This window comes from Spermophilus citellus (genome assembly GCF_964194105.1).
Source record: "Spermophilus citellus genome assembly, chromosome: 9".
NCBI lineage: Eukaryota > Metazoa > Chordata > Mammalia > Rodentia > Sciuridae > Spermophilus > Spermophilus citellus.
The window spans coordinates 12,508,770-12,526,759 of record NC_138191.1 but is presented as its reverse complement, the minus strand read 5'-3'; the positions used below and the strand labels follow the sequence as shown (position 1 = coordinate 12,526,759).

The following is a 17,990-nucleotide window of genomic DNA, read 5'->3' as shown; positions in this document are numbered from 1 at the left end:
ACCTGGATTAAATGAAAATGGAAATCGGGTTGGGTTGATAGGGGGAGATACAGTTCTAAAATGAGGCCTTTTCCAATAAAAATGAATTCCTATTTTATTTACTTATAGTATAAGGAATCAAACCAGGGATTCACACATACTAGACAAGTACTCTACCACTGAACTACAACCTTAGCCTCCTGCTTTAAAAGTTATTTTCTCGGGGCTGGGATTGTGGCTCAGCAGTAGAGCGTTCCCCTAGCACGGGTGGGACCCCGGTTCAATCCTCAGCACCACATAAAAATAAAGGCATTGTGTTGTACCCATCTACACCTAAAAAACAAATATTTTTTTAAGAAAGTTATTTTCTCTGTATGTCTGGCTACTTGGAAGGCTGAATGAAGTAGGATCACGAGTTTGAGACCAACCTCACCAACTTAGCGAGACCCTGTCTCAAAATAAAAACTAAAAAGGACTGGGTTTATAGCTTAGTGGTAGAGTGCCCGAGGTTCAATACCCAGTACCAAATTAATTAATTCATTATAACAGTTATTTCCCTGTCCCGGCTCATTTCACATACAGCATCTGAAGTCATCTTTCTCCTGGAGACTGGAGATGGCTTCAATTTATTCTATATATTGATCAACCTCCTTAATCTGGCATCAAGACTCTCACCATTCATAATTATTCCCCTACCCTTTTCTTTCAAAATATCTACCTTTTCTCATGTGGCAAAGTGTGCAGAAACAAAGATTTATTAGTCTGTTATTTGCAAGGTGACAATTTGGACAAGTTAATTTCAAAAAGCCTGAATTTCCTTAGGAGTTGACAAGTGAATCAAATGGTACAACTGAAAAATAGTTTGAGAAGCATAAGTTACTACCCGTACAAAGTATTGCTTGGCACAAGGGGTTGCTGGAAGCTTGGGGACCCTAGACCCATTCAAGAATGCCTGCTGGGTTAAAGGTAGAACTGGCAGCATCTCAGGAAGTTTAAATACTTCCAGGCAGAGCTTTCTGGCAGTTCTGGAAACAGGACAGGCACAAACACGGGATTCCTTGGTCACTCACCCATGGGCTTGGGGGAGATGATTTCTTATCTGGGTCCAATTTGCTTTCCTTTGCTTTACCTGTCTTTAATCCCTATTTGGCCATTTCTCTAAGGCCCCTTTCTCTATATGTATATGTGCTACTAGGGATTGAACTGACCTACATTCCTGAACCTTTTGATCTTGCTAAATTGCTCAGGCTAGCCTCAAACTTTTTTTACTTTTTTTTTTTTTTTTTTTTTTGAGTGCTGGGGATTGAACCCAGGGCTTTGTGCATGCGCGGCAAGCACTCTACCAACCGAGATATAGCCCCAGCCGTGGTCTCAAACTTTTGATTCTCCTGCCTCAGCTTCCTGAGTCACTGGGATTACAGTAGTACACCACTGCATCTGGCTCTTAAAAGTTCCTCTTACCTTAGAATTCCCCTTAAAATCACTCTTTCTAGAAAACCTTCTATTAGGAGCTTCACATAACCCTGGTTATCCCATTTTTTTTTCTGCATGTTTGGCTTTTCAACTGTGCTAATTCCCATATGCATATACTGGATTGGTACATATCTGGATTGGTGAAAATCTGGGATTGGACAGACAGGCTCCCCCACAATCCAACAATTGTCAATTTTCAGACACAGAAGGCCACTTTGTGTGCAGATGTCATTTCTTAGGTTCTGATGTCTCCAAACATGGCTACATTCCCAGCAGAGTTGGTGTGTAGGGAGCATACTCCCTGCTCTAGCTCTATCTCAGAGCATCTGGGGGTCAAAGGTCTCATCCCTCCCCCAGCTACAATCAGCATTCATTCCTTGTTTGAGCAAAGTAGCTTTAAAGTTCATTAAACTGTGAGTTCTGTGAGGTCAAGAACTGAGTTTGCCTTACTCAAAACTGCATCTTCAGTATCCTGCCTAGTGCCTAGTAAAGGCTGAATAAATATAAGATAAATGAATGAACAGATAGAGTACAGTCTGTGGCAGCTTTATTGAGGATCTCCCTTCCCATTGTTTAACAAGAGTTGGGGAGGGGGAAGGGAAGAATGGTTGGGCAAGGGAGTGAGACTAGAAAATAAACACATTGAAGAGCATCTGAGCATAAGTCTTTAAGTGGGAGGAGAAATCGCTGGTGTACATTAACATGGGGCCTGGCATCATTATAGGGATAAGGTCAGTTGGCATTAAGAGTGTGGAGGCATATACAATGCTGACCATAAGGGCTGGGAGGTGAACTGGAAGCCACAGAAAGATGTGACCAAGGATATCTAAAGCTATTGGGGTGGTTTCTCATACTTCAGAGTCTCATATGTCTCCTGGTTCCGGGTGCTCAGGCCCTGAAGGTGGGAGTCAAAGAATGGTCAGGGGTTTGATCTCACCCAAGAAGCCCCACCCACCCCACAGACCTTGGCCCAAGGTCACCCCAAACCCCACCCTCTTTTGCTGATTCTGAGGGGGGACAATCAGGCTCACTCACCGTGTAAACACCATCTGATTTCTGCAGAGAGGAAAGGGGCAAGGCATTACAGACCCGTATCTCTTTGAGGGCTCTTCAGCATCTGCTTTCCCACCCAGGGAGTATCTGGGTCAGGGTCAGAGTTAGCTGCCTAACGCTGGAGGTCATTCACATGATAGGGACATGAATACACATTTGCCAACATGGATACAAAGACAAATAACACACAACTCTCATGCATTCATTATCACCCTGTGCTTGATTCTTCCCTGTTACCTGCCAGACATTTTACTTGTGGCTTGGCCAGCTGGCAGGGTAAATAAGGTAAGGTGCTAAGGTGTATGCAGATCAGTACAAGAGATGCATGCTCTCCCAGAGGACTCAGACCCTAACTCTAGAAGGGCAGAGTCTGAAAAATTATCAACACCCACACGTGGGAAGGTCCATACCTCATAGTTGGCTATAGCTGCCTTTCGAACCTGGATCTGGAGTGGAGGAAAGGTAATCCGTGAAGAGGAAATTAGAGGCCCATCCCCTTCCCTCCAAGTGGGAAAACCCCTTGGGTTCCCCTTCCTCCATTCCACACTGCTGCCACCCTCCCACTTCTCCTTCTAGCCCTCACCCCACTTTGCCTTACCTTGAGTCGACAATAGAGCAGGGTGAGGACAATACCATATAAGAACAAGATGGCATCCAGGATATAGCAGAGCTGAGGCTCTCCCAGGGCCTCTGAGGGGATAGAGGGTACCAGGGGGTCAGGGACACGGTGGTGGGATCTCGTGCTCAGAGGAGAGAAGGGAGAGACTTAGAGGGGATCCCTTTTAGGAAAGAAACTCTATGGTCCTTTCTGGACTCCTATTTTTCTTACTTTTCTCTATTCTCCCTTACCAGAGAGTAGGGATAGAATAAAAAAGGTTCTATTGCAGTAGAACTTACATGGTTTAAGAGTTGAAGACTTTCCCCTTAACCCCAACCCTCTTTAGCACTGTGGTTCTTTGGGTTCCATTGAGCGCTTCATCTATTCTCAAGGATAGGTCTAAGTTTACTGGGCTGAGACCAAAACCTCAGCCCAGCAGGGGAGGGTGATAGAGAGGCAGTGGCAAATTTCAGCTTAAGAAACCACAAGAGTGTCTCCGCTAAGTCCTGTGACCTGTGGCTGAGAGCTGGACAGGAAGGATGTGAGCTGGGGAAGGGAGGGAAGGCAATTACTCTATTATTGGTCATCTCCCAGCCTCAGCCTCATTGCTTTCTGTGCCACAAGACACTTAAATATGCCAAAAACAAAGTATCCACTTTCCTATGCCTGCCACTGGCTCTGCACATGGAGCTGGGGAAATGACTACAGGCTCAAGGGAATGATCCCAAATTAAATGCAAAATATGAATTCTTCCTCCTGCTACTCTGCCCTGTTACTCACTGTGAGCCTCTCGGAGGGGAAGTTTTGTATGATTTAAAAAAAAAAATCACATAGGATCTGGGCTTCCAAGACTGTTCCCAGCCTGTATCAGAACTGATGGGATGATGCATCTGACTAATATGGGCCAAGTACTGACATCAGTAAAATACTTTTTATTCTGTAACACATGCACAATATTACATAAATCTCAAAACTACCCTGTGAAGGAAACGTCACTGCCGTTTTATGGATGACAAAACCCAGGCTTTCGGAAAAGCTAAGTAACTCATTCAGGGCCACAGTTAAGCAAGAGACTAGAACTGAAATCTAGTATTTTCTGCCTCCAAAGCTTTTCCTATGCCCTAGAGCTCTGGCCTCCCTCTCCATCCCATGACAGCAGATAAGTGACTCACTTAATCCTTTTTCTCTACCTCAACTGGGTTGGTGGAACTCCTCAGGGCCTTCTCTTTCAATTTCTCCAGTTTCCTTAAAGTTAACCAACTCCTTCCTCCCCAATTGACAAAACCTCTGTTTAGAACAGAGACACCCTCATAGCATAGACAACCCAAAGTAAGCAAAAAGTGAGAGTTCTTCAATTGACTAGAGTCTTAGAGCTAGAACCTTGTTATTTGTGCCTCTATTTCTCCGCTGATGCTCAGGTCTCTAGAAACAGGCATGGCCCACCTTCCTATCAGCTCGTGCTGTAGTGATGATCCACCGAAACAGCTATCATGCCTATTTATCTTGAATACCCCTTGTCTTGCTCCTAAGTCCAAAGACAGGCCTCTGCTCTCTAAAAGGGAGTTTTGTATATTTATAATTAACTACAGACCAACTCCCCCTGGACAAAACCAAGGATACCACAAAAATAATGCTCATCAGGGAAAATGGAGCCCTCTCATACATGCCCTTGATTCCCACACTGAGGACCAGCTCTTCATACTAAACAAACACCTGCTTTTCCTGCCAAACTGACAGTCTCAAAGCCATCCTGAAGTCAGTCTGGAATAAGGTTGGAAAGGGACTAAAATCAAAGAAACCATGACTAGTGCCCTGGATAGGACCTGGATAGGACCAGACTCAGGGTCTGTGTATCTCAGCCCTGTGCCCACACGCCTACCACTGGCCGCCCTCATTCTGTCCCTGACTAGAGCCCTCCCATATATGCTCTTGATTCCCACACTGAGGCCCAGCGCAGTGACGCTCACCACACTCTCACCTGCTTGTTCAACCAAAAGGAGTAAGAGCAAGATCACTGCTGGAATCATCTTGGGCAGGGGGCTGAGGAGCCGAGAGCTGGGATCAGGCGCTGACAGCACTGTGCAGCTGTGCTCTGTGAACAGTTCCCTGACCACAGAGTTCCCCCCTTCCTGCCACGCCTTCCCCCACATTTTGGCCCCTTCCCCTTCCTGCACTAGAGACTGGGCGGCTCCCGGAAGGGCTAACTAGGGGAGCTAGAGGATCTGGACTCTAAGATTCAGCCCTTCGATGACCAACCTCAGCCTACGGAATGAGGGGACTCTCAAGCTTAGGAAAGGCTATCTACACTGCCACCTTTCACTCCGCCCCTGTTCATAGACACACGTTTGATAAACTGACTTGATAAACTGCCCCTCAAGATTCCCTCTATACTCTTAACCCTTACCACCTGAAACTTTATACCCAGTCTTGATTAAGGAGCTTACCATTTTGTGTGGACATTGAGGTTAACGCAGAGGGAACTGAGGGAAAAAGAGGAAATGAGGAATAGAGAAGTGGAAAGGGCAAGAGTCAGCAGAGGGGTGGAGATGAGCAGGAAAAACTGCTGAGACCTAAATTTAACAGAAAAACAAAGTGAAAGACAATAAGATACCAAAAAGACATATCAGAAGCTTGGGCATAGGGGCTGCAAGGCAGCTAATTTATTATAATTTTTCCTTTTTAGTACATGCACAGAAAGTCTGTACAGATATATGTGTATGTGTACACACACGTACACACACACGCGCGCGCACACACACAGACCCATTTTCAATGAGGAACAGGCTCCACAGAGGAGTCTGATAGACAGGGCAGGTCAATGCTGTTCCCCTGCTCACCGATCTACTTCTCCAAACACAATATCTTGGGTACCTAGGTCAGAGGATAGAGAGAAGTCGTATTACCAAAGAGCTAAAGCTCATTACTAAGTCCAAGAGACGGAGGCCTCAAATCCATGTCAGTCTATGCTGAACAGGGAGTGTTTGGTTTCCCAACCACAGCCTGACACCCCTTGTACCTCCAGTACACAATAGGATGCCTCATACCTATAATGGCAACAACATCTGCCAACATGTGTCCCTTAGACATCTTGTCCAAACCAGCCTGGAGAGACAGAGAAAGCAACAGTGTGAGCAAAGATTTGCAGGGTAGGAGGAGATGGAAGGAGATTTCATAAAATCTCAACCAAGGTCAATAAATTTCTGGATTAATTTATTAGCATTCGAATCACTGGGATTGGTTCTTACCAAGTGGGCAAAACCAGGAGCTTTGATCTTGCACCGATAAGGGCGGCTACTGCCATCAGATACCAGGTATACCCCAAACTCGCCCTGTGCAAGGAAGAAGGTTGGGTGCCACTGTTAATAGGAAGAACATTCTTCCCTGCCAACAAAACATCTCTGTTCATCCTCACATCCTCTTGCTGATGAGAGAGCATTCTGTTACATGTCTGTCTATAGCCACTCACCCCACTTTTGGCCTTTCCCCTTCCCTCTTTTCCTCACCTTAGGAGCCTCAATAGCAGTATACGTGGCTCCTGGAGGAACTTGGTAGCCCTCAGTATACAACTTGAAGTGATGAATCAATGACTCCATGGAAGTCTAAAGGGAGCGAAAACAGAGCATTAGTAAACCAGACCCAAATTCTTTCTCCTGAGCCTTCCTCCAGCACAAAAAATAATGTCCTCTTCAAGTCTAAAAACCATCACGGAAGCAGAGAGAACATAGAATAAAAGAGTGCCACAAGACGCTCAGAATCTTATACAATGTGCCAGGCCTGGTGGTGCACGCCTACTACTCAGGAGGCTGAGGCAAGAGGATCACAAGAACAAGGTCAGCCTCAGAAACTTACTGAGACCTTTGTCTCAAAATAAAAAATGAAAAGAACTGGAGAGTAGCTCAGTGGTAGAGCACTCCTGGGTTCAACCCCTCCCCCAGTACCAAACAAACAAAAAGACAAAAAAAACAAAAAACAGAAAATTCTTTGAAAAAGCAAAAATAAGATTGAATCCAAGGCTACTCCTCCCTGGCCACCAACCCCTTCCCAATACCCTCCTCATCCTCTCCCTGCAGCCAACCTTCATCTCTGCTCGCTTAGGTGGAGACACTTTAGCATCATCAACCTTGATCTCCCCAGAAGGCATCTTGTTTAGACACTGGAAGATGATGCGAAGGGACTGGCGCATCTCTTCCACCCGACACAGGTACCTGAAGTCAGTAAAACAGACTCAGAACAAGGCTGAGGAGCACATATGGGGCTGGAAAGATAACTTCTGATTGACCTCAAGAGAGTTAGATAAATGGTCCTCACTCTTTTCTCCTAATACAGCATCTCTGCTTAGAGTGGTTACCCATATAGATCCTGCAGTATTTTGATTTTACTACAGCCTTTCTCCAAATCCTCTTTATTTTCTCAGACCATGGCCTGTAGTATTTCCCTGTTTATCCTCTCAAATACTTTCTTGAATGTATTTGAATGGAGGAGACAAGCACAGGGGCAAATGCCTATAATCTCAGCAACTCGAGAGGTTGGAGCCTTGTAAATTTGAGGCCAGCCTCTGTAATTTACTGAGGCCCTAAGCAACGTAGGGAGACCCTGTCTCAAAATAAAAAAAAACAAAAAGAGCTGGGACACAGCTCAGTGGTAAAATGTCCTTGGATTCAAAGCTCAGAAACAAAAAAGAAGAAAAAAAAATGAGGGAATCAAATGGAAAAACAAGCAAACAAAACAAAACAGAAAAACAATAGTAGCAAATCTTACTCTAATCTTACTTAGGGTCAGTGAAGAGGAGTGGAATTTAAAGCTTAGAATCTAGTGGAAAGAGCACAGGATCAGGCAGATTCTAGTCTTAACCACTACTAACAGAATAATCCCAGGCTAATCCCTAAATTTTATGCCTTAGATTTCTCAGCCATAAAATGCAGCCCAAACTAGTTCTAAGACAGGGATAGCGTAAGGGTAAGATAAGATACCAGGTATGTGCAATGTAGTTTGGGGATTTTGTTTTGGTTTTTGGTACTGGGACAGAACCCAGAACCTTATATATGTTGAGCAAGTGCTCTCTCGCTGAATTACACCCCCAGCTCAAGCAACCTAATTTGACACGGGAGCTCCTATAGGGATTTGAAAGTAGGGTAAAAAAGAAAGTAGTAAAGAGACAAGTTAAGCAGGGGCAACAAGCTGGACAAGCAGCTGAGAAAGGAAGGACTGGGTCCTTACCTATCATAGCAGTCTCCTCGAGAACCAATAGGAACATCAAACTCAACCTGATCATAAACATCATAGGGCTGAGTCTTCCGCAGGTCCCACTGGATGCCTGAGCCCCGAAGCATCACTCCACTGTAGAATAGACAGCATAAGGGCCACTCTCCACAAACCAAGAAAGGAGGCACATTCTTCCTTAGTCTCCTCCTTCCCTCCCTGACATTCTGGGCATGAGATACAAACTCAGAAAATGGCAAAGAGGGTGCCAAATATTCTTTCAAGCCAAGATATTGTGCTGGAACTCCCCACTCCTATCCCAACCCCTAAGGAGAGAAGTAGTAATCTCCTACCTAAAGCCATAGTTCAGCGCGTCTTCTGCTGTCATAACCCCAATGTCAATAGTTCGATTTCGCCAGATCCTATTGTTGGTCAGCATCTATTAATCAAGAAAACTGATGCATTAATGCTCTTTATAACAATATTTAAATACGTCTATATTTCTTTACAATTGGAAACTAAAATTCCACATGTTCTTTTAGGGGGGATTTTTCCCCATTGTCTTCTATCTTACCTCCTCTACCTCATCAATCCGAAGAGAGAAGTTCTTAGAAAACTCATAAATATCATCCATAAGCCCAAGGGGTAGGTCCTAGAAGCCAAAAGGAGGTAATAATGAAAATAGTAAAGTCAGGTCAGCAACTCTCCCCCATGGCTACAGGGTTAGTTTCCATCAGCCAGCACTGCCCTCCAGCGGCCACAGAGGGAAGAGGCCTATACTGGAGGTTTGGGAGGCAGGGAAGCCCACTCACTTACCTGGTGCACTCCTCCTGGGCGGATGTAAGCAGCATGCATTCGGGCTCCAGATACTCGCTCATAGAATTCAAACATCTTGATAGGACACATTGGGAATCAGTGACCCCTAAGTCCAACACACTATACCACCTTTTTTTTTTTTTTTTTTTTTTTTTTTTAGTGTTGGGATGAAACTTAAGGCCTCACACATGCCAGGCAAATGCTCTACCAAGACCATTCCCAGCCCCCACTATCCCATTTTCTGCCCTTTTTATTTATTTTTTAGTTGTAGTTGGATACAAAACCTTCATTTTATTTAATCCATTTTTATGTGGTGCTGAGGATTGAACCCAGGGCCTCACGCATGCTTAAGTGAGCACTCTACCACTGAGCCACAACCCCATCCCATCTTCTGTCTTTTTATGTTTGACTAACCCCTCATGATATGGAGTTCCTAAGAATAAAACTCAAGTAAATATACCTTCTTCTCTTAAATAGTCTCTCCATGTTCTCTTTTTCCTTTTAATCTCGTTTCCTTCATGCCCTCCCTACTTTCACTCTTCCTCCCCTATTCCTATCCTTGCCTCCCTCATACCTTCTCCCTTTCTTCAAACATCCAGAAGAAAGGGGTCATGGCCCCAATGTCCAGGGCATGTGTGGTTACAGCCATAATGTGGTTCAAGAGTCGTGTAATTTCTCCAAACAGCACTGGGGAGAGGTAAAGACAAGAAGAACAGAAGGATATAGCAGCCAAGGATTCATTCTGAAAACAGCCTGGACAGAGCCTGGGGTCAGAATAATGAATACCAACCTTGAATTCAATGTTCCTAAGGTGAAGAAGGGGTAGGGTAGAGAAGGCATGGTACTGTGCTCATAATGGGCAGCAAGAATAAGTGACAGAGCATACCTCGGATCCACTGTGCCCGGGGAGGAGGCTGGATGTTTAGTAACTTCTCCACAGCTAGCGAATAGGCCTGTTCATTACACATCATGGACACGTAGTCTAGTCGGTCAAAGTATGGAAGAGCCTAGGCAGAGGGAATAATCTAGGTCATATCTAACAAGCCCAGGAAACCACAGTCTGGCTGCCAGAAGCCTTCCTTCCAGTGGACCGGAGTCCCAGCAATGCAGGATGAAATATCCCAACAGCCAGTAGTATGCTGGTAAATATTTCAAAACTGGCTCTCCAACATGAGGGGAAGACCCTAATTTGCCATTTTTGTCAATTCCATAGTGAAAATACTCCCACTTTAAAGCTATCAACATTATGTGATGGAATGCAGCATTGGGAAGAGCAGCACAACAATATATAGTATTTGTAATACAGAAACACAATAGTACCTTAAAGGCAGCCCAGTAAAATGTAATAATAAATAAATAATAAATTCTGAGTATTTCCTGCTTTTTAATTTTTTTGGGGGGGAGGTACTGGGGGTTGAGCTCAGGGGTGCTCAACCACTGAGCCACATCCCCAGCCCTATTTTGTATTTTATTTAGAGACAGGGTCTCACTGAATTGCTTAGCACCTCACTAATGCTGAAGCTGGCTTTGAACTCGTGATCCTCCTGCCTCAACCTCCTGAGCCACTGGGATCAGAGGCATGCACCACCATGCCGGGCTTCTTTTTGATTTTTAATACATTTATTTGTTTGTTTGTTTGTGGCATTGGGGATTGAACCTGGGGATGCTTTACCACAGAGCTGTATTCCCAGTTCTTTGTCATTTTTTAAATTTTGAAACAAGGTCTTGCTAAGTTGCTGAGGGCCTAAGTTGATGAGATCAGTCTCAAATTTTAAATCCTCCTGCCTTAGTCTCCTTCCTGAGTCACTGGGATTTTAGTGCACCACAACATCTGGTTTAATGTATTTTTAACTAATATACAAAAACATAAAAACTGGGGCTGGAGATATAGCTCAGTTGGTAGAGTGCTTGCCTCACATGTACAAAGCTCTGGGTTCAATCCCCAGCACCACAAAAAAACAACATAAAAATTATATATATTAATAAGGTATAATATACTGTTTCCACACATATGCAGAGTTTTAAGTATTTCTTATCTATCTTTTTTTTTGGAGGGTGGGTTACCAGAGATTGACTTCACGGTACTCAACACCGATCCATATCACCAGCCTTATTTTGTATTTTATTTAGAGACAGAGTCTCATTAAATTGCTTAGTGTGTCGCTATTGCTGAGACTGGCTATGAACTCAGGATCCTCCTGCTTCAGTCTCCTGAGCTGCTGGGATTAGAGGCAAGAGTCACCTTGCCTGGCTTCTTATCTGTTTTTGTTTGTTTGTGGTACTGGGAATTGAACTCAGGGGTACTCAACCACTGAGCTACATCCCTGCTAGGAGCCACAAGCAAATAATATGATGCATGGTTGTAAGGTGAAGCCAGCTAGCCATTGAGATGATATGATTATGTTAAGATTTACATTCATATGGAAATTGGACTCCTGCTGTTCATCTTGGCCTGCTAGGGACTCATGTTACGGGACTCCTGGAGAGTTCCCATTGGTTGGGGAAGGATAGTAGGAGGGAATTCCGGGGGAGGTGGGGGGGGGCCGGTTCCAGTAGACTCCCGTGGGTGGACCGGTTTTGGCTTGCCGGTGTGTACGGAGTATTGGCGGCTTTTTCAAAAATAAAGTTTTGTTCCTGCTTGAGTGGCTCGTGATTCTGTGCCCAGCCAGACTGAGGCACATCCCTAACCCTATTTTGTATTTTATTTATAGACAGAGTCTTACTGAGTTGCCTAGCACCTCACCATTGCTGAGGCTGGCTTTAAACTCACGATTCTCCTGCCTCAGCCTCCTGAGCCACTGGGATTATAGGTATGTGCCTCCATGCCCTGCTTCTTATCTGTTTTTAATTAATGTATTGCCATAAAATTAAATTTTTTTAAAAAAAATCACAACCCTATATAGTTTAATTTTTAATAATGTCTGTGTTCAATAACTGGCTCACAAAAATCCCTGAAAATTTACCATTTCCTCTTTTTTTTTTTTTTTTTAAAGAGAGAGTGAGAGAGGAGAGAGAGAGAGAGAGAGAGAGAATTTTCAATATTTATTTCTAGTTCTCGGCAGACACAACATCTTTGTTGGTATGTGGTGTTGAGGATCGAACCCGGGCCGCACGCATGCCAGGCGAGCACGCAGCACGCTACCGCTTGAGCCACATCCCCAGCCCCCCATTTACTCTCTTGCTAGTCAGTATTAGCTGGCACCAGCACATCACTGTCGACAGTCCTCTGGTCCAAGTGACACCTCTGCCAAAGACTGGCCTAGACTACTAACTCTATTTTCTCTTAAGTCTCTTAAAATTGAGCGGGGCATAGTGGCACATGCCTATAATCCCAGATACCTGGGAGGCTGAGGTAGAAAGATTCCAAGTTCCAGGCCAACCTGGCAAATTTAGTGAGACCCTGTCTCAAAAAAAAGATGGGCTAGGGATGTAGTGCAGCGGTAGAGTGCTCCAGAGTTTAATCCCTAGTACAAAAAAGAAAACTGAGATGTTGAAGTCGAGAAAGGTAATCAGTCTTAGGAGTATCTGGGAGCAAGAGTTTTAAGAAAAAACAGAGCACCAGCTAGAAATGGTCCTTGCCCCAGAAGGCCAAGAAGGCCTAGCTGTCTACTTCAGTTTCCAGGAAGGAGGCGGAGCTAAAGTATCTCTTGTTGGGACAGCCTGTTCTTGTCCTGATGTCATTGTGATGTGGGATAGTGCTACAGGGATTAACCCATAGATGCCAGAATCAGAATCCGCTGCTGCCTATAATTCTCTGGGGGATTCATGCACCAGTCACTGTTCATCCCCAAACAGGGCTGAGTCTAAATCCTAACCCCAACACCACCATTATGTTTTCAGGACCTTTCTTCGTGACAGTAAGAAAAAACTTCAGATTCCCAGATCCAACTCCTTCAAGTCTGACCTTCACCACTTGGATCACACGGTTCTCCTAAAACAGGCAAACTGTCACAAATCCCCTCCCAGTCACTCTGACTCACTGAGTGTTTCAAAAACAAACTTAGACAGCTGGAAGATACAAGAATCAGCTGTTAATCCTAGAGGGCTGACGTCTTTCTCCTCTTTCTCTGCCCTTAGGGACACTAACTCTGACGTTAGTATAAGAGCAGGGAAACTGAGGCACTAGGGTACTAATGGTCAAGGAGTGAACCAAGTTAGTCATAGAAAAATTGAGAGTGTGGCTCTGGGTCCAAAGCACTTCTACTGGATAAACCAAATCCAAAGGACTCCATCCCCTAATATCACCCTCCATCTTCCCAACCAAGACTGTCCTAAAAACCTCAATGTGCTACCCTCCTCAACACCATCCTTTTCTGAAGTTTTGGGGCAGCAAACCTTGCAAAGTGCCAGGCTAAAACCCACATCCCATCAACAGACCCCTGTTCCCCCCTCACACCTGCAGATAGGTCTTGTATTCAATGAGCTTCTCAGTGCCTCGATGAAGGAGCCCAATGTGAGGATCACATTTCCGCACCATCTCGCCACTCAGTTCCATCACTAGTCTCAGGACTCCATGGGCTGCTGGGTGCTGGGGCCCAAAGTTCAGGGTCAGGTTGGATACCATTTTGTCCTTTGGAGGGTCCACATCTGAGAAATGGCAAATAGTTGAGAAATAAATGGTAATTCCCTTGGGAAACTCCAAGAAACAACAAGAACTTAGTCTCTCCCTATAGATCTTCCATCTCCCTATTCCACACCTTGTTAATTTATGAATCACCAACAGAACTAGGAAAAGTTCCATCAGAAGAGGAAAAAGGGAGATCTAAACTTTCCAATGAGAAGGACCATGAATCTCACCAAGTGTGGTGGAAGGCTGAGATAGGAGGATCACAAGTTCAAGGCCAGCTTCAGCAATTCAGAGAGGCCCTAAGCAACTTGCCTATCTCAAAATACAAAGGGCTGGGGATGTAGCTCAGGGTAAAGTGCCCCAGCCCCTGGGTACAAAAAACAAAACAAAACAAAAAACCATGAATCTCATTTTATGTCTCCTAGAACACACTTACATAACCCTTTTCTATGTCTTCATCTTTTTTTTTCCCCTCATACTAGGGACTGAACACAGGGGCACTCTACCATTGAACTACATCCTCAGCACTTTTTATTTTTTATTTTGAGACAGGTTGTGGGAGACCAACCTCCCACATGACTGGGTTAACTCCCCTGCTGGGCGATGTGGCTGTCAGGTAGCAGTCATGCAGCTATACTGCCCTGCTCTTCTAGGGTTCGATTAACTGTCTTCATGCCCCGATGTGTCTTTCTACAGCCCCAAGGGTGGAGCTACGCTCACCTGTTCCTTTGTAATAGTACCCCTTGCCCTGTTTAGGATACAATGTTCCATGGAAGTGCTTTGTGTGTGTCCCTTTCTCTTACTGTGCTCTTGGGTGTGGCCTACCTAGATGTCAGTCAACCTGCTGACAGTGGACGTCATGGAAGATAGACTCAGCCCCCTGAAACCTGACTCCTTGCCTCATTTGAATAGCTTCTCCTCAATAAAAGGGGTCAGTGCATGTGTGTGTGTGTGTGTGTGTGTGTGTGTGTGTGTGTATGTGTGCGCGCGCACACTGTCTCTCTCTCTCTCTCTCTCTTCCTTTGGACCCTTAAGGTCAGAGGAGCTATCACAGCAACCCCAAAGAAAAAGGTATTTGTATCTCTTGTGTGGTTATTTTGCGCAGCCCAGTTAGCCCAGTTTACCTGGAGTGACCCCTGAGCCTTGTAGTCTTGAACAGAAACCCGGCAACAGGTCTCACTAAGTTGCTTAGCACCTCACTAAATTGCTGAGACTGGTCTTGAAATTGCGATCCTGATCCTGCTGCCTTAGCCTCCGAGAGTCTCTGGGATTACAGGTGTGCGCCTCTGCACCCAGTCTTGATCCAGTTTTAATCTCCCTGCAGTTTCCTCACATTTGGGATAATACCCTCACAGCATTGTTGGAAGGATTAAGTGAAATAACACATATAAAATGTTGCACAGCTGGGTATAGTGATACATGTCTGTAATTCCAACTAATAGGGAGGCTGAGGCAGAAGGATTTCAAGTTAGAGGCTAAACTCAGAGGCCAGCTAAAGAGGGGACAACATCAGTGGCAGAAACCCAATAAATAGACTCCTGAGATAATTGTCTAATATAAGATAAATATGAACAAGAGCGATGGCAATGAAAATTAAAAGAAAGAGATAACCTGGTATGAATATTATGAAAGAATCTATGTAATCTGATGACTTACTAAACAAAAACTTAGAAGCCAAAAGAGAAAAAGAGTCAAAGATTACTAAAAAGTTTCAATTCTGAAGAAATAAAAGAAATGAGGGTATTACTGATCAGAAATTTTTTAAAAATCAAGAGCCAATTTTTAAAAATTATTTTAAAATTATTTTTATTTTTATTTATTCTAATTTGTTATATATCTATATATATAGATATATAAAACAGCAAAATGCATTACAATTCATATTACACATATAGAGCACAATTTTTCATATCTCTGGTTGTACACAAAGTAGTGTTACACCATTCGTGTCTTCATACATGTATTTAGGGTACTTGAAGAAGAGCTAATTTTGATGTGGGAAAAAATATGGTTTGTATTCAAGTAGGTTATATTTGAGTGCCAGTGGGGAAACTAGCTTGTCCAGATGGAAAAATGTATTAAACCTGGAAAAAGGTGACACTAATTATTGAAATTTGGTAGGAACCTTTAGGTAATAACTAGGACCTACTCTTTCTTTTCTTCTGGAATGTCCTTCTTTTCCGTCTCTATCCTGCAAATACCTGTTATTATCATCAATGTGTTTGCTGAATTGGGTGGTGAAAGAAGCAAACATAGCAGAGGCTAAAACTTGCCTGAGACAGAGGGCTAACAATCAGCATGGGGCAGGGATGGCTGTGGTTTGAGACAGTAGGTTCTGGGTACTTACCATTCCAAGGTGGAGGCTTCCAGTGTGCTGTTTCTTTGGTGGGGTACATGACAGCTCCCCCAAACTGCTGTGCCCATTCCACATCTGGCTGCCATTGCCGAGCGCCTCTGAGAAGTTAAAGACAAGATTCTAGACAAAGGGAATGAACTAATGCTTGCTTCCTACGTTTCCGATTCTATAATGCCCTAATTTCGGACAGAGATAGTATAGCTTTGGCAAAATAAGGTAGAACTTTAGGGGTTACACTCCTACTAAGACTTATTCCTGCGTTCACTCCACCCATCATCCTTGTGCATGCAATACTGGGGAACCTGGCTCCTTCATATTTCCATCACATTCATATTCCTATGCAAGTGAACATGAATGTGAGAAAGGAGTTTCTACAAGGTCATCTTAAGAGGGTGGGGGGGGGGAAGAGAAAGAAAAAGAGAACGGAGAGTAAGGGAGTGAGGTTCCTTGGCTGGGCTCTGCTTAGGTATGACAGGAGAGGTGCACTCAAGTTGTCTCCCACGCCACTGATTTCGCCGCTAGCACAACAAGATCAAGCCCCTGTTCCCTTCCTCAGCCACAGCGGGCGCCACTGCATCTCGGAGCCTGAAAAATCAGGTCTGAGCGAGGGGATCACGGGCCTGGGTCATTCTTTCCTAGGGGGTCACTGGGCCCATGGAGTGTCCTCATCTTCGGGAAACTCTATCATTGAGGAGAACATATCGAGGACTGCCCTCGATCTCACCTGCTGGGCTGAATCGACAGACGGATCCCAGCCCCGGGCCGCAGCGCCTGGGTCCCGACACCCCGGAGGCTGCATAGGGCCCTCAGCGCCGCCATCTTACCCTGGGTGCAGACTGCTGGAAGGAGAACCGGGCGGAAGTGATTCCTGCGCGCCTCCTTGTGGGCTTCTCGTCTATTAGCACAATAGATCCACCATCTGGGAAGCTGGCAACGCCGTCTGCTACGAACCTGACAACATCCGGGTTTTGCGACTTAGCTTCATTTGCACTTAAATAACAGTGAATGCCGCCATCTTTACTTAGGGCGGTTTCTCCCACGGCTCCTGGTTGGCTTTTCCCGGCGTGAGCTAAGGGAACTTGCCGCTGTAGCAGGGGCGAAGTTGCACTTCGCCTTTTCTGGCAAAGCCCGCCTGCGTGTACCTGGGAAAATGTCCCTGGCTCACTTTCATTTGGGGGTTCCTAATCTCCCTTCCACCTTGGCTATGGTCCTGCCCTCCTGGGACAGCCCCAGGCTTTGCCAATAACCTTTCTCTCCCGGAATGCTAAAGATTTCTAACAGGGAAAGCCAGCTAATTTCCAGATGTCCCAAATGAGGATAGGGATGGTGGCCCAAGTGCGTCTGGGTAGGTCTGAGAGCTCCCGCCAAACCAAAACAAAAACAAAAAAAGAGTAGGACGCCAAGGCCACCAGCATTGGTGGAGGGGGATGACCGGGTGTGTAGGAGCCACCTCATCCCAGATGGAGGAGGGAAGATCCTCCATGGGTGACCAGATATCCTGTAGGCATTCTGAACTTACAGAATCACAGACCCACAAAGCTCCCCTATAGATGTCTCATACCCCACTTCCATTCTGTCAATCTCTTTTTCCCTGCATGTCTTTCTTTGCCTCAAGCCTTGGTAGTGGCCAAAAGCATAAAAATGTAATCTCACCAGGACTCTGATCCCGAGTCTGTATGGACAGAGTTTTCCCATTTTGAAGTCTGGTTCCTGTCTCTTCCTTTGCCTTCAAGCCCAGTTCCAGCTGGGCCACCCACCCGCAGAATTTGTACAATTTCCCACCCTGAGAGTGGAAAGAAGCCTTCTCCAGATCTCCCCTAGGCAGGGTCCCTGGGACAAAGCCCACCAGCAGTGCAACAGGGTGGAGCATGCAAACCAGGGGAGTGGCAGAAACAGAGAATTCTTAGCTGCAAAGAAAGAGGGAAAAGCCAGACTTCTAGCATGAATAT

The 17,990-nt window shown here is 45.0% G+C and overlaps 2 protein-coding genes across 2 annotated transcripts; both read right to left on the bottom strand.

The window, feature by feature from the left end:
* Positions 1-1,982: 1,982 nt before the first annotated feature.
* On the bottom strand, positions 1,983-5,493 carry FCER1G (Fc epsilon receptor Ig). The gene is made up of 5 exons (XM_081307901.1): positions 5,082-5,493; positions 3,104-3,195; positions 2,916-2,951; positions 2,488-2,508; positions 1,983-2,347 (listed from the first exon to the last, which is right to left on the bottom strand). The coding sequence occupies exons 1-5, from the start codon at positions 5,251-5,253 to the stop codon at positions 2,285-2,287; spliced, it is 384 nt and encodes a 127-aa protein (XP_081164027.1). The 5' UTR covers positions 5,254-5,493; the 3' UTR covers positions 1,983-2,284.
* A 246-nt stretch (positions 5,494-5,739) lies between these two features.
* Positions 5,740-16,923, bottom strand: NDUFS2 (NADH:ubiquinone oxidoreductase core subunit S2). Its single transcript, XM_081307900.1, has 14 exons — positions 16,766-16,923; positions 16,033-16,139; positions 13,515-13,705; positions 10,005-10,125; positions 9,693-9,805; positions 9,119-9,193; positions 8,877-8,954; positions 8,656-8,741; positions 8,321-8,440; positions 7,179-7,308; positions 6,607-6,702; positions 6,349-6,432; positions 6,148-6,205; positions 5,740-5,974 (listed from the first exon to the last, which is right to left on the bottom strand). The coding sequence occupies exons 1-14, from the start codon at positions 16,858-16,860 to the stop codon at positions 5,937-5,939; spliced, it is 1,392 nt and encodes a 463-aa protein (XP_081164026.1). The 5' UTR covers positions 16,861-16,923; the 3' UTR covers positions 5,740-5,936.
* Between the last annotated feature and the right edge of the window lie 1,067 nt (positions 16,924-17,990).